This window comes from Synchiropus splendidus, chromosome 1 (genome assembly GCF_027744825.2).
Source record: "Synchiropus splendidus isolate RoL2022-P1 chromosome 1, RoL_Sspl_1.0, whole genome shotgun sequence".
Taxonomy (NCBI): Eukaryota; Metazoa; Chordata; class Actinopteri; order Syngnathiformes; family Callionymidae; genus Synchiropus; species Synchiropus splendidus.
In genome coordinates this window covers 55,669,021-55,680,550 of record NC_071334.1, presented here as the reverse complement: position 1 = coordinate 55,680,550, position 11,530 = coordinate 55,669,021, and the positions used below count along the sequence as shown (strand labels likewise).

The following is an 11,530-nucleotide window of genomic DNA, read 5'->3' as shown; positions in this document are numbered from 1 at the left end:
GCATTTGAGTATGGTCAGTCATTGGTCGGGAGTGTATACAAATAAACCTGTGGTGTGGGTTTTCCCAGCAGGATCAATACAGTTTTGTTTAGTTGACTATTGGATGGAATCCCAGCGGACAAATGAAGAATTCTGTCTCGTGAGCTGGAGTGTTTTGATACATAAAAGAATCTGCCCAACAAAGCGGATCCTGGACAAACATCTGCTTGCCAGAGTGGCCTGATGGTCACCAGCTTTGTCTCCGTGGAAACTTACTCACCATGTGTCACCTTTCAGGCGCGTTCTGATCCCAGCAGAAGTGTTTGTTCATGCTCTGTAGTTTTCCTCAAGGCACCTCCAGGTGATCTGGCCTGGCACGGAAGGTCAGCGCTGTGATGTCACTTCCCCTTCCTCTCCGGATATTCCCAGTATTCTGCTGCCAGCAGCTGGGAACTCTGGGAACTAAGAGCAGGAAGCCTGGCTCCTGTTTTTGTTAGCCGTTATATTTTCTCTAACAGCTCTGTGTTGTGTTATGATTCACTCCTATATGATGTTTTTTTTAAATATTTGAAACTGGTTTGCGTGGAGTTCACAACTTCTACTGCAGTAACAAGGAGCAAAAGAGCCGTTTCATTGTATTCATTCCATGTTAGTGGAAAAACTCCTTGTTATACTGATTGACAGAAAGTAACAGTTTTCTTTGTTACCAAAATGTTTTAGGGGCATTCACGTCGCTCTGTTCTCGGACCTGGTTCCTGGGGGGGAGGACCTTGGTGGATTTGTAGAAGGAAAAGATTGTGAGTGTGTAAATTAGTTTCATTAGGCGATGATCACATCTCTGTTGAATGTCGAGGACAAGCGCAAGCATCTGCCTGATACTCAGAGTAGAGTCTCTGTGGAGTGACTGTTTCTGAGCAGTGTCACGTCTATGGATTACAATGTGTTTATTCCATTTTATTTTTTTATAAATCATTCTCACAGCGTCTTCACCTAAACCTCTTCCACCAAAACCCATTTATTTATTGACAGAGCTTATACCTGGATCGATGAAATAGTGCAAGCTGAGAGCAAACTAAAGTGAATAAAAAATCATTTTTTGTCCCCTGTTTTCAGCACTGTCCTTGGTAAATAACTTCATTACCTTTTTATAATATAATAAAGACTAATCTAATCTAAACATGGATCCCATCTCACCAGTGGGGAAAACAAAGGCGCCCCCTTTAGTCCAAATTTGTTTATTGCTCATTCTTTTGGATGTTCAGCAGTCAGACTCGATATCGTTGCTGATTCATGCTGTAGATTCAGGACTCAGTTGGAATCCAGGAGTTCAGGTTCTATTTAAAAACAAAAAAACTGTTTTTTTTTTATTTCTTCACCACTGGTGTGACCCAAGTATTCTCACCTTCCTTCACCACTCCGCAGTACTCCTCGCACTCCGCCTTGCTGTAGAACTTGTTGCCGTTGGTTTGACAGAATCCTGGTTTGTACGAAACACATCGACCGATGGTGGAGTCAAAGGCCCAGATGGGAGGCTGACCAGTGCAGGCCACGCCCACCATCGGCAGACGGCACACAGCTAAGGACAGCAATGTTGAAATTAGCTCTCATGTTCAGAGTTTAAAAAAAAAAAAAAAAAAAATAGAAGAGGTGTTCCTCAGAGTGCGATGCTTGGACCTTAATTATTTTCAACAATAAATTATTTTCATCAGTGTTGATGACAGTCAAAACAACTTTACATATGAATGAGATAAAAGCAGTAAAGATGGCAATCTTAGTCTGTCATCATAACTGTTGGCATCAATTGATGCACACTTCATAAAATTATTCAGATTTTCTCTTAAAATGACCCTATGATTCAGAGTTTGACCTAAAAAGCAAAACTTTTCAGCTAACAGCTAACATTTTTGATGTTCACTTCAGCTTTCCATGAAGCTGCACTCGACATATTCTCAGTGTTAGTGACAGTAATTTGTCTTTTTAAATATCGTAAAAATGGTTTAAGAAAAAAAGATCTACATCTGCAAAGGCCTGCCAAAAATCCACCATTAAACACCTCCAGCTGGTCCAAAATGCAGCTGCAAGAATCTCGCATGAACCAAGAGGTCAGGGGTCGTCACTCCCATCCTTTCAGCACCGACTCACAGTCACATCTACCGTCTGTAAAGCAGTTAGAACTTGATATGGTGAGAGGTTTCTCCAACTCATGTGCTTACATTGCTCTAAGAATCTACTTGTGAATTTGAGCAAAGCTTGGTTTTCTTAAGGTTTCTGCTTCTGAGACGTCATTCTGCCTCCCATTTTTGTTATATGAAGCTGATACTGACTTTAAAGATGAATTTGTTCTGAGATAAAAAAAAAAAAAAATCCTTAAATTGGAGGAGTAAAGGACATTGCAAATCACCTTCAGTGCGACACCTCTGCAGACACTCTTTCTCTGTGATGAAGTTATTCTGGTTCCCGGAGCATCCTCCATACGAAAAGCTCTCACAAGTCATGGAGGTGGAGTTGTAGAAGTAACGCTGGAGCAGTGAGAAGCACGGACCCATGTCGGGTGCCACGCTGCAGTCCACTGTCGAAGACATTTCACTCTGAGATGCTTAGCTGGTGCTCAGACTCGGAAATGTTCCCCACACTCAACCTTCAGTAAATGACTGACCTGCAGGATTAAAGCTCTGAGTGTCGTCGATGTCCCCAGAAGCCTCCTCTTCTGCCAGGAGCACGCTTCTCCTCACCCTCTGCACCAACACATGCAACGTGACAACCATCACAGGGCTACTGTTCATAAAAACACCAGCAAAAACCGCCACCCAGATGACAGCCCCAGTGAGGCCAGTGTTATGTTTGGACTTAAGCCAGTCTCAGCCCCTGATCTAATTCCATACGGCCTCTGTATTGGGCCGTGTAGCTGCCTGGTGGTGGTGTTACCTGTCCTCAAATCCCAGACAAGTGCTCCCACACCTTTCAAAACAAGTAGGACCATGGGCAGCCACAAGTCTGTTGTGGAGTACAGCAACGTCTGCTATCTTTGATAAATGACTGCAAGTGGCATACATTTAAAGTGACTTGACATTTTACCTTGACTTCAGGCAGAGATGTTGGTTCTTGGACACGCTCTCCAGGAACACAGTCGCCTGCGAAAACATGGGAGTTATGGCAGCATATGAGGACCACCAAAACAGAGAGCAATAAGGAGGGCGAGACCAAGACTGACACCAAAGTGAATGCAGAATAGAGAAGCCTAAACCTATGACAGTTATTTCTCACACAAAGAGAAATTGTTGTCTTATTTTATTTTATTTTTTTAGCTGAGGGTCTTCAGAGTCTTGGCATCTGTATGCTCTGGTGTTGCCAGATGGTCTGGACTACAAGACTAGTTCTCAGTGAGAGGGACAGAGAAAAAGGTTGTTCATCAAACGCGGGTGCTACTTTAGAAAGACATCCTGATGTAGCAGCTCCATCTGCTGGTAACATGGTCTACTTATGTGGCTAAAATCTCAGCGCAGCATCTTTCGTTGCCAGGCAACAGCTTTGTGATGGAGACATCAGATGATCGTATTTGTGTGGGAGGGCACCTTTGTTCTCCTTGTAGACAATGGCGTCCTCGCTGATCCCTTGATCCATCACCAGAGTTTTGAAATCATCTAGAATTGTGGGTCTCACATCCATCGTCCGACCTGGAGAAAGTTTTTTTATTTTGCTCGTACCATTGTTATGTGTCAAATAAAGAGAGTGAGGAGTGGAAAGCCAGCGCAGACTGCGACAGACTGACTGTAAAGTTTGGCAGATGTGGTGTTCTGTCCATCAGCTTTATATTTCATCATCATGATGATGGCGTATTCTTCATAGTTGGTGTGCACCACGTAGGCGTCCACATCTTTCTGCCATCCTGTCAGGAGGAGAGGACACATCTTGACCCCAAAAGCTCTGGACATCCTTTCACCTTGAAGGTCGTGGACCATGATGAAGCATACTTTCTATGTGGTAGAAGAACCGTCCCGGGGTGCTGGTCAGTTGGTACTCTCCTGTCATCGTCGAGCAGGTTCCATGTCTGAATGCGCAGATTCATATTAATATCCTTTGATTCACAAACGTGATCTTTACTTATGAAATGGTACATTTCTTAAAATTACATTTTTTACTCTCCAGCTTGACCAAGCAACTTCTAGTTCTACTTGTTAAACAAGCAATTTGAGGCTTAAAATCATGCTTATTTGACGAAAAAAATAATTCTAACTTAACCCCAGGTCTTCCAACATCATTCCTGATTCTGCTCCTCATTGTTGTCCTCATACCTGAGACCCGTTTTCTCCATCATGAGTTTGTCCTCGGTGGCACCTGCCTTTAGGACCAGTTTGCCGATGGCGCCAGAGCCATACTGTTTCATCCAGGGGCATGAAGATGCTGCGGCCACGTCATGCCAGGTTCCTAAAAACTACAGCGGCACAAAGGGAGTGTTTCATTAGAGACAAGGAAGAACATGTCGTGTCACCACTGGGCCTGTGAAAAGTATAGTCATTCACCAGTTCAGCACTGCAATGATGAAGTGGTGAAGTCCAGTTCCAGCCACAGCGTTGGAATTTGCATTGAGCACATGGATGTTAGCTTTGGTAACCAAGATTACAGAGATTGAAACATTTTATCATCACAAATATCATCCTTTTTTTTTTAATACAATCAAATATCATTGATCGCAATGAGTTCGATGAGACAACAGGTGGCAGTAGCATCAGAAACATCAGACAGGTTGTTCCTTCTAATGAAATATTTCCTGAAAACATAATTTTCTAGTTATTTGGCCGACAGACAGATAAACAGCAGCAAACACACGACCCCCTTGATGGCGCTAATCATGATCATCATCTTCGAGGACTTTTCACAATGTTTGTGTCATGCATGCACTCTGTGTTCAGTCAGCATGTTTTGTGTCTAATACGCCATTGAGCAGACAAGTTTTAAACGGTAGTCTGTGCAGTTTAAGTTTATTCTGATAGTAGATAATGATGAATCACTCACCCGGGACAGATCAAAGTTCTCCTGTGTGGGGAACAGTGGCTCCGACAGAAGTGGGACTCCCTGAATGCTGCTGGTCCATCCCAAAACCAGCAGAGAAACCAGTAGCACAGCTGTCTGCATTGTCTCAGCCCGTCTGTGAGCAGAAGTAAAACCTCAGTCTCAGAGAAAAGAGAGGTGTCCTGTGTGATTTTTGTGTTGTTCAGAGTGTTTACACGCAGTGTTTGCAGCAGGAGGATAAAAACAAACAAGAAAAAGAGCAAAGTTCTTCGTTCCTGACCGACTGCTGCGCTTCAACCTGCCAGAGCTGATGAAAGTTGGACTTCAGAGTTGAGACAACATTCTCAAATCAATAAGTGGAATGATCAAATAAGTTTTTAAGTCAATGTCCATATGTGACAACAGTGTCATGAAAAACTGCTTTGAACCTTTTTAAATTTATATGGGAAATTGAAAAGGTATTTTTTTTTGCTGTTTGTTTTTCTGCTTCTCTTGGAAGCAGTTATTTCAACAAAGGGGAGCCGGCGTTTTCATTTCACAAGAAGCTCAGTAGAAGAGGAGGCAGTCAGAGACGACACATATTTATTATCCTGTGCTTCATGAGGACAAGTCAGAAGCACTGACGTGATTCTAAACATGATTGAAGAGGTCGTGTTAATATGATATGATCTCTTACATCATAAAATAAATATATTCAATTGAAACGACAGGCGAAAGGAAGAAAGAGACATTATGGAGCTCCATTTAGTGATGACACTTTGCAACCTGCGAAATATTAGAAACAGGTGTTAAAAAGGGTTTAAAAAAGCACGCACACACACAAAATGATTGTTTTTTTACGTGAAGTTGGGAGTGTAAGCTCAGTGTTGTGTTTAACTTTTGTTTTTAACGTGGTTTTTGCTCAACAAGTATCTGAGAAAAAATCTAAGTAATATCATTAAACCCACTCATCTAAGTTGGAGTACACAAAAGTCAGGTCTGGGGGCCATTTGTGGCCCTCAATCAGACTTCCCATGGCCAGAGCCTTGGTCAGAATGTAAAACTAATCATCAAATCTGGCTCTTTTTAACAAAACTTTGGCCAAAATAACTACCAAACACATGAAAAAATCATGATGGCATTTGAGGGAATCTATCCCTTTAAGATGACCTATGAATGACATAGTTTTAGCTTAAGAAAATAGAGGACTGTATTTTAGTTTCTTTCTGTCACCATAAGGAGGTATTAATAATGGAAGTGCGGCAGGAAGACAATTCTGAGGCGTGATCAACTCCCACCCTTGGGCTCAGTAGTGACGATGGAGTCGGGATTTATTCCATGTCGCTGAACAAGAGATGTGAACTCGCTAACCATGCCTGACGTCATGTTCGCAGTCCGACCTGAAGAAAACATTTGTGACACACACATGTCATGACAGGAAGAGCACAACAACCACCTCACACTCTATAAATGTAGATGTGAGGAAGAAAATGCTTGGTTAGCTACTTCTGCAAGTATACGAGTTAAGTACACTGAAGAAGTAAGACTTACTCCAAAAAGTGAAAAATGCAGTTTGATTCAGACCTTTTGGTTCTTGTAGTGAAATGTTAAATTGTTGTAGTGCATTATGGGCAGCAAAAATATATAAATGTAATAAAATTAGGTTGGGCAATATAACGTCTTCATTTATTCACTTTAAATGTGTTTTAAAATATGAAATGTCTTCCCACCGTAAAGCTTGAGGATGGTGGTCCTGGTACCGGTCGGTCTCTCTGTGCTCAACAGAACCATCATGGCAAACTCATCATAGTTGGTTTGGACCACATTGAGTTCAACATCAGCGCTCAGTCCTGCAGAAAGAGTGATGTCATCGTCGATGCTGTGACACACTGAGGTCACATTATGACCAGCTGAGATTTTTATTTGAGCTGCGTAGGGAAAGCAAAACGACAAACGTGGAACATGGTAGAGGAAGCGCCCCGGAGTGTCGGTCAGATGATACTGTGTGGACCTTTCCTGACATGAGTTGCTCCTGAAAATCAGACGTTTAAGGAGATCTGAAGTTCATCAGCTTCAGGTGGAGCTGCACCTGAATGTGGATGAGGTCACATTGATGTTGGCTGCAGATTCAGAAGGCCTCATCTCCATGGCAGCACCAGCAGAGCTGCCTCTTCTTCTCTGCATGTAGAGAGGGCACGTAGAGGTCACCGCCACCTCGTACCACACTCCCATGAACTGCAGGACAGCACAGGAAGGTCACGTCTGAGTGCAAACAGATTTCAGACAAGATGCTGTGAGCTACTCACCTTGCCCAAATCAAAGTTCTCCTGCGGGATGATCTGAGTTACAGGGACTCCATGGAGTGTTGATGTCCAGTGAGAGAACCACAGAAGCACCAAAGCCACAAATGTTTGCATGTCTTTTTGATTTAACTGGAACTGCAAACGTTTAATTCTCACCACTGACGTCCAAATTGCTCAATAGTGAATGATCAAGCGAGGCCTGAGTGGACGGAAAGAGCTGTGGACTTTGAGTTTAAAACAAACAAAGACCTCACAGGAGCGTTGAATGTGCCTGATCTATGTGTCTTACTGTGAAGTCTTTAGCATTACGGTCCCTTTTTCAATTTTAGTTTCAAAAAGAACTGCTAAATTGGTAACCAGAAAGACAAGACAATGACAGAAGTGAGAATAATAACAAGAACAGTACAAGCAAAGGCCACATAAAAACTCAAGAACATCTAAAACTTGACAAAATGATTTTGTGAAGTTGACAACATAAACCAAATAAAAGCATGCACTGACAATAGTGATTAAAGTTTCTCATTTTTATTGTGTTTTCAAGTTAAAGAAAAAACCTTGTACCGTCTTATTCAAGTTAAAAGAACAGTGACTCTAACCTGAGGTAAGTCAACAGCTTGGAGACAAAATCCAGGTGTTGTTTCAGGTGAGTGCATATAAAAAGAAGCACCATGATTAAAAAAAAGCAGAAAAGCAGGTTTGAAGTTCGATGCCAGTCACTGATGCTGAAAGTCAGACTGGAGTGCCGCCACAGATCCTGCAAAACAATGACACATCATGTTGAAATACACTGTCGTCCATTGATTTTCGACAGGGTCGACTTAACTCACCTAAGGTTCGGGCGATGGTGGACAGTTGTCTGTTGGCAAAGTAGAATAAGTTAGTGCTAGTTTACAGATCAAAACACGAGAGTGTGTCCTACCTGCCAGAGGAGGAGTCAGAATAGACTCCTTGGGAAAACCACGTGAGGAGGAGAAAGATTTAAACTTGTTGATGATGGCTTGTTTGAGCGTCGGCGAGCGTCCTGGAGGCACACAGCGAATGAACTGAGGACCATGTTTCCACAGGACTCATAGAAGGGTCCAGACGACTCACCGTAAAGGGCGACCTGCGTGTACTCCCTGTTGAAAACTCTGTGTTTGAGCACCAGAGCGTACTCACTGTAGTTGGTCTCCACCACCGTGATGTCCTTCACCATGTTGTGGCCTGAAAGAGTAAAGACACAATTCTGCTCCATATTTATTTTCAACACATATGGTTACACCAGTAAAAAGATACAATAGTGTGTTTTCTGTTGTCTTTATTAACTTCAAGTCAAATCTTTAAAACTTATTCTGAACGAATTTATTACTAAATATAATAATAATTTAAAAAAAATCATGTTTATTCTTTCTGGTACAATTTTCTACTACATTAACTACATCCTTGGTCTTGTATAAATATATCACAGAAGTAATTTGCCATGTCGTTATTTGTCAAATGAATATTGTGTCAAAAAGAGGTTTTCCTCCGAAAGTTTGTTTCTTTGAAAACAGTTGCGCTTGATGCGCTTCAACTGTGTTACGGAAAATAACCGCAAGGTGGTGCCAAAACACATCATTGGAAAGATTCGAAATTGATCTTTGTGTTTTTTGTTTTTTTTGTAGAATGATCTAGAAAAATGAGAGGACAGTTTACATCGGTGGCAGTGAGGAGACGTACGTGTGCTGAAGTAGGTGAACTGCCCCGGAACGTTTGTCCTCTCGTACTGGTACAGTTTAGTGCGGCAACCTGTTGGTCTGAAAAACCAGTATGTCAGCCTCCTCCACCTGTGGTCTCAACATTCATTCGGTGGTGCGTGGAGCACCGCCACATGGCCAGCGTTCACCGTTTCCCTCAGACAGAAACTCACGTTGCATCCCACATGGTGAGGTTGACGTTGCCATTTGGCAACACTGTGACGATTCCCATGGAAGCCTTCAGCCTCTCCTTGTACGGGGCAAAACTGGGAGCGTCATAGGCCAGACCCAGACGGTACCATTTCCCTGCGAACTGAACACACAGTTGTCCGTTTATGTGAAATGAAATATAAGATGCATACGGCATCCCAGTTAAACCCTTGTTATTACTTGAGTATTAGTCCAGATATATAGTTCCCCCGGAAATTCATGTTTATTTTACTAAAAATAACTTACACATCGAGGTGTTGACTCAAATATTTAGAAACAGTAGTGGGCTACTTTTGGGTCCCAGCCCAGACTGAAGACTTGGTAGTTTCCATGATAAAGGTTTTTGTTTTCATCCTCTACCAATAAAGGCTTCAAATCTTTGGAGAAAGTAAAAAAAGGTCTTTTGAAAGTTGCTCTCCAACAGTGTGGTACATCTGTACTGACATGTTTTCTCATGAGGACTGAAGAGGCTGTGGTTTTGTCTGGATGTGACCCAGCCATTCGGCTCCTCTTCATTATAAACACTAGATAAGGTTTGGACAGTTGCTTTCTTGAAGTAAGAGGCTTTCAATAAGTGTAACAGTCCATCTCTGCTGAGGTGGCAGGACCCATGACCATTTCCTCTTCTGCATCTGTGTGGTTGGATTTACACTACCAAATAAAAGGCACGCACTTTGCCCAAACGGACAAACAACTCTAATAACTGGTAGAACAACGTTGACCAAAATGGTTTCCACGTCTGTCTAAACACGACATGTGCTTGGATGGTGTGGCGTTGACTGCCAATTACACTTAAAATAAACACAGCACAGATGTTGACTTAACTTTGGAAGTCGGCCACACGTGAAATTAGTTGTATATTTTCTACAGAGCAAACACCGAGCTGACTGCCTACACTAGTTCCACTCACTCTGACAGTATAAACAGATTATTTTAAAACTGATAATTGGACTGTATTTTTGGACATTTTACATTACAAGTTGACTGAAAGAGCATTTTGTACAGTTTCACGGAAGGAATGTTTGACCTAAATGACAACAGGTTTCGCATTTACAGGTTACAGACTTCAGATAAAATCCAGAAATTACATAGAAGTAAATGTGTGACAGAAACAAATCTCATCTTTAAATAAGACACACTGTTTGTTGAATTTGACACTGATGCATTATATGGTGATGACATTTAAATAAAACAACTGTTTTTGAAGTATCTGTCCTTTAGTTACACCTTCATTTTCATACTGCTGTCGGCATATTGATGGCGTTCATGGGAAGATTGAAATATCGGTCTACTGTCTGATAAAATAAAACCAACGATTTGGGATTCATTTTATCACACGCCTCACATCCAACAATTTCTCCCTTGCTCTTAATATTCCTTGGAAAATGACATGTGTAGTCATTTTTTCATTTCATGAATATAATACTGGAAAAGTATTTTGGCCGCTCTATGACTTCATTTATGACATTACTTAAATAATGAATTCAATGTGAATATTGAAGAAGATCCGCCTCTCACCTTCTGTGCGTTGAAGTCTCCCTGAGGCCTCACATCCGCTTGCACCATCATCATGCACATCACCATGGCGACTGAAGCCATTCTGTTTCTCATGGTAGTGCAGAGGACTGAAGGAGCAAATTCCTGAAAAGCAAATAAGAACGGGATCAGACCCGAAAGCTGAAGTGAAGGCAGCTGCAGACAGGTACCGGGTGGCAGAGGCTGTGGCAATATTTGTTTTCTCCAGGTCCGCCCACCGTGCCGTCAGCCTATCACTGCCAAGCTCCAAACACAGAAGCCAAGTGTTGAACATGCGTGGCTCCAAAAACAACCGCAGACATCGTGTTCCCAAAATCACAAGACAAATCGTGCTTTTTCCAACCTTTCTAGTTGCGTGAACAAAGTGAGTCATCGTAACAGAACTCCTGATGTCACAAGAAACTGTGACACAATAACGTCGTGACCGTGGAGGAATGATCTTTGACTTTGTTCCACAGGAGAAGACACCACACATGCTTTCATATTCACATTAAATGTCTCTCGCTCAACAGGTTTGAGCAGCACCATCATTCATGGACTCACGTCCAAACTTGTTGCTCATTTCAAGTTATTTCTATTCTCTCATGTTAAACACAGAGAATGACTTATACAGAGCAAATCCTAGATTAAGTTGTTTATATCTTTTTGAAATAAAAATCAGTTTCTGTCAATTTCGTTTTTTGAACACTGTCTTTGAACAAGAATTTAAGAAAAACAAAAAAGGCTACACTCTAACTTCACACTATACATGTTACCATAAACAAATGACTAACAAGTGTAGTATTAGCGGAATATTAT

At 41.9% G+C, this 11,530-nt stretch overlaps 3 protein-coding genes across 5 annotated transcripts; all 3 read right to left on the bottom strand.

The window, feature by feature from the left end:
- Positions 1 to 1,198: 1,198 nt before the first annotated feature.
- ambp (alpha-1-microglobulin/bikunin precursor) lies at positions 1,199 to 5,204 on the bottom strand. Of its 2 annotated transcripts, none has more exons than XM_053853788.1 (10): positions 4,993 to 5,204; positions 4,272 to 4,411; positions 3,951 to 4,027; positions 3,749 to 3,865; positions 3,552 to 3,653; positions 3,055 to 3,110; positions 2,636 to 2,714; positions 2,381 to 2,548; positions 1,382 to 1,555; positions 1,199 to 1,332 (listed from the first exon to the last, which is right to left on the bottom strand). In XM_053853788.1, exons 1-10 carry the CDS (start codon positions 5,110 to 5,112, stop codon positions 1,307 to 1,309), a joined length of 1,059 nt encoding a protein of 352 aa, XP_053709763.1. In that variant the 5' UTR covers positions 5,113 to 5,204; the 3' UTR covers positions 1,199 to 1,306. The 2 variants fall into 2 exon arrangements, with proteins under 2 accessions (XP_053709763.1, XP_053709762.1); XM_053853787.1 differs by having other exon boundaries at positions 1,199 to 1,313; positions 4,993 to 5,203.
- A 149-nt stretch (positions 5,205 to 5,353) lies between these two features.
- LOC128752512 (protein AMBP-like) lies at positions 5,354 to 7,607 on the bottom strand. 2 transcript variants are annotated; one of them, XM_053853790.1, is made up of 6 exons: positions 7,275 to 7,607; positions 7,058 to 7,203; positions 6,924 to 7,000; positions 6,699 to 6,818; positions 6,267 to 6,368; positions 5,354 to 5,754 (listed from the first exon to the last, which is right to left on the bottom strand). In XM_053853790.1, the coding sequence occupies exons 1-6, from the start codon at positions 7,383 to 7,385 to the stop codon at positions 5,720 to 5,722; spliced, it is 591 nt and encodes a 196-aa protein (XP_053709765.1). In that variant the 5' UTR covers positions 7,386 to 7,607; the 3' UTR covers positions 5,354 to 5,719. The 2 variants fall into 2 exon arrangements, with proteins under 2 accessions (XP_053709765.1, XP_053709764.1); XM_053853789.1 differs by having other exon boundaries at positions 6,699 to 7,000.
- Positions 7,608 to 7,818: 211 nt separating this feature from the next.
- On the bottom strand, positions 7,819 to 10,916 carry ptgdsa (prostaglandin D2 synthase a). Its single transcript, XM_053853791.1, has 7 exons — positions 10,715 to 10,916; positions 9,160 to 9,299; positions 8,970 to 9,046; positions 8,364 to 8,474; positions 8,191 to 8,292; positions 8,099 to 8,127; positions 7,819 to 8,025 (listed from the first exon to the last, which is right to left on the bottom strand). Exons 1-6 carry the CDS (start codon positions 10,805 to 10,807, stop codon positions 8,099 to 8,101), a joined length of 552 nt encoding a protein of 183 aa, XP_053709766.1. The 5' UTR covers positions 10,808 to 10,916; the 3' UTR covers positions 7,819 to 8,025.
- Between the last annotated feature and the right edge of the window lie 614 nt (positions 10,917 to 11,530).

Bases quoted from the DNA above. Each gene is read 5' to 3' on its own strand.
- ambp (XM_053853788.1), bottom strand. From the start codon at position 5,112: ATGCAGACAGCTGTGCTACTGGTTTCTCTGCTGGTTTTGGGATGGACC. The intron at 4,412-4,992 runs GTGAGTGATTCA...GTGCCGCTGTAG, and splicing joins AGAACTTTGATCTGTCCCGG to TTTTTAGGAACCTGGCATGA. The intron at 4,028-4,271 runs GTATGAGGACAA...CTGCGCATTCAG, and splicing joins ATGGAGAAAACGGGTCTCAG to ACATGGAACCTGCTCGACGA.
- LOC128752512 (XM_053853789.1), bottom strand. From the start codon at position 7,385: ATGCAAACATTTGTGGCTTTGGTGCTTCTGTGGTTCTCTCACTGGACA. The intron at 7,204-7,274 runs GTGAGTAGCTCA...GCTGTCCTGCAG, and splicing joins AGAACTTTGATTTGGGCAAG to TTCATGGGAGTGTGGTACGA. The intron at 5,755-6,266 runs GTGGGAGTTGAT...AATATTTCGCAG, and splicing joins CGTCACTACTGAGCCCAAGG to GTTGCAAAGTGTCATCACTA.
- ptgdsa (XM_053853791.1), bottom strand. From the start codon at position 10,807: ATGAGAAACAGAATGGCTTCAGTCGCCATGGTGATGTGCATGATGATG. The intron at 9,300-10,714 runs GTGAGAGGCGGA...CTGTGTGTTCAG, and splicing joins GAGACTTCAACGCACAGAAG to TTCGCAGGGAAATGGTACCG. The intron at 8,128-8,190 runs GTAGGACACACT...CTTTGCCAACAG, and splicing joins TCTGACTCCTCCTCTGGCAG to ACAACTGTCCACCATCGCCC.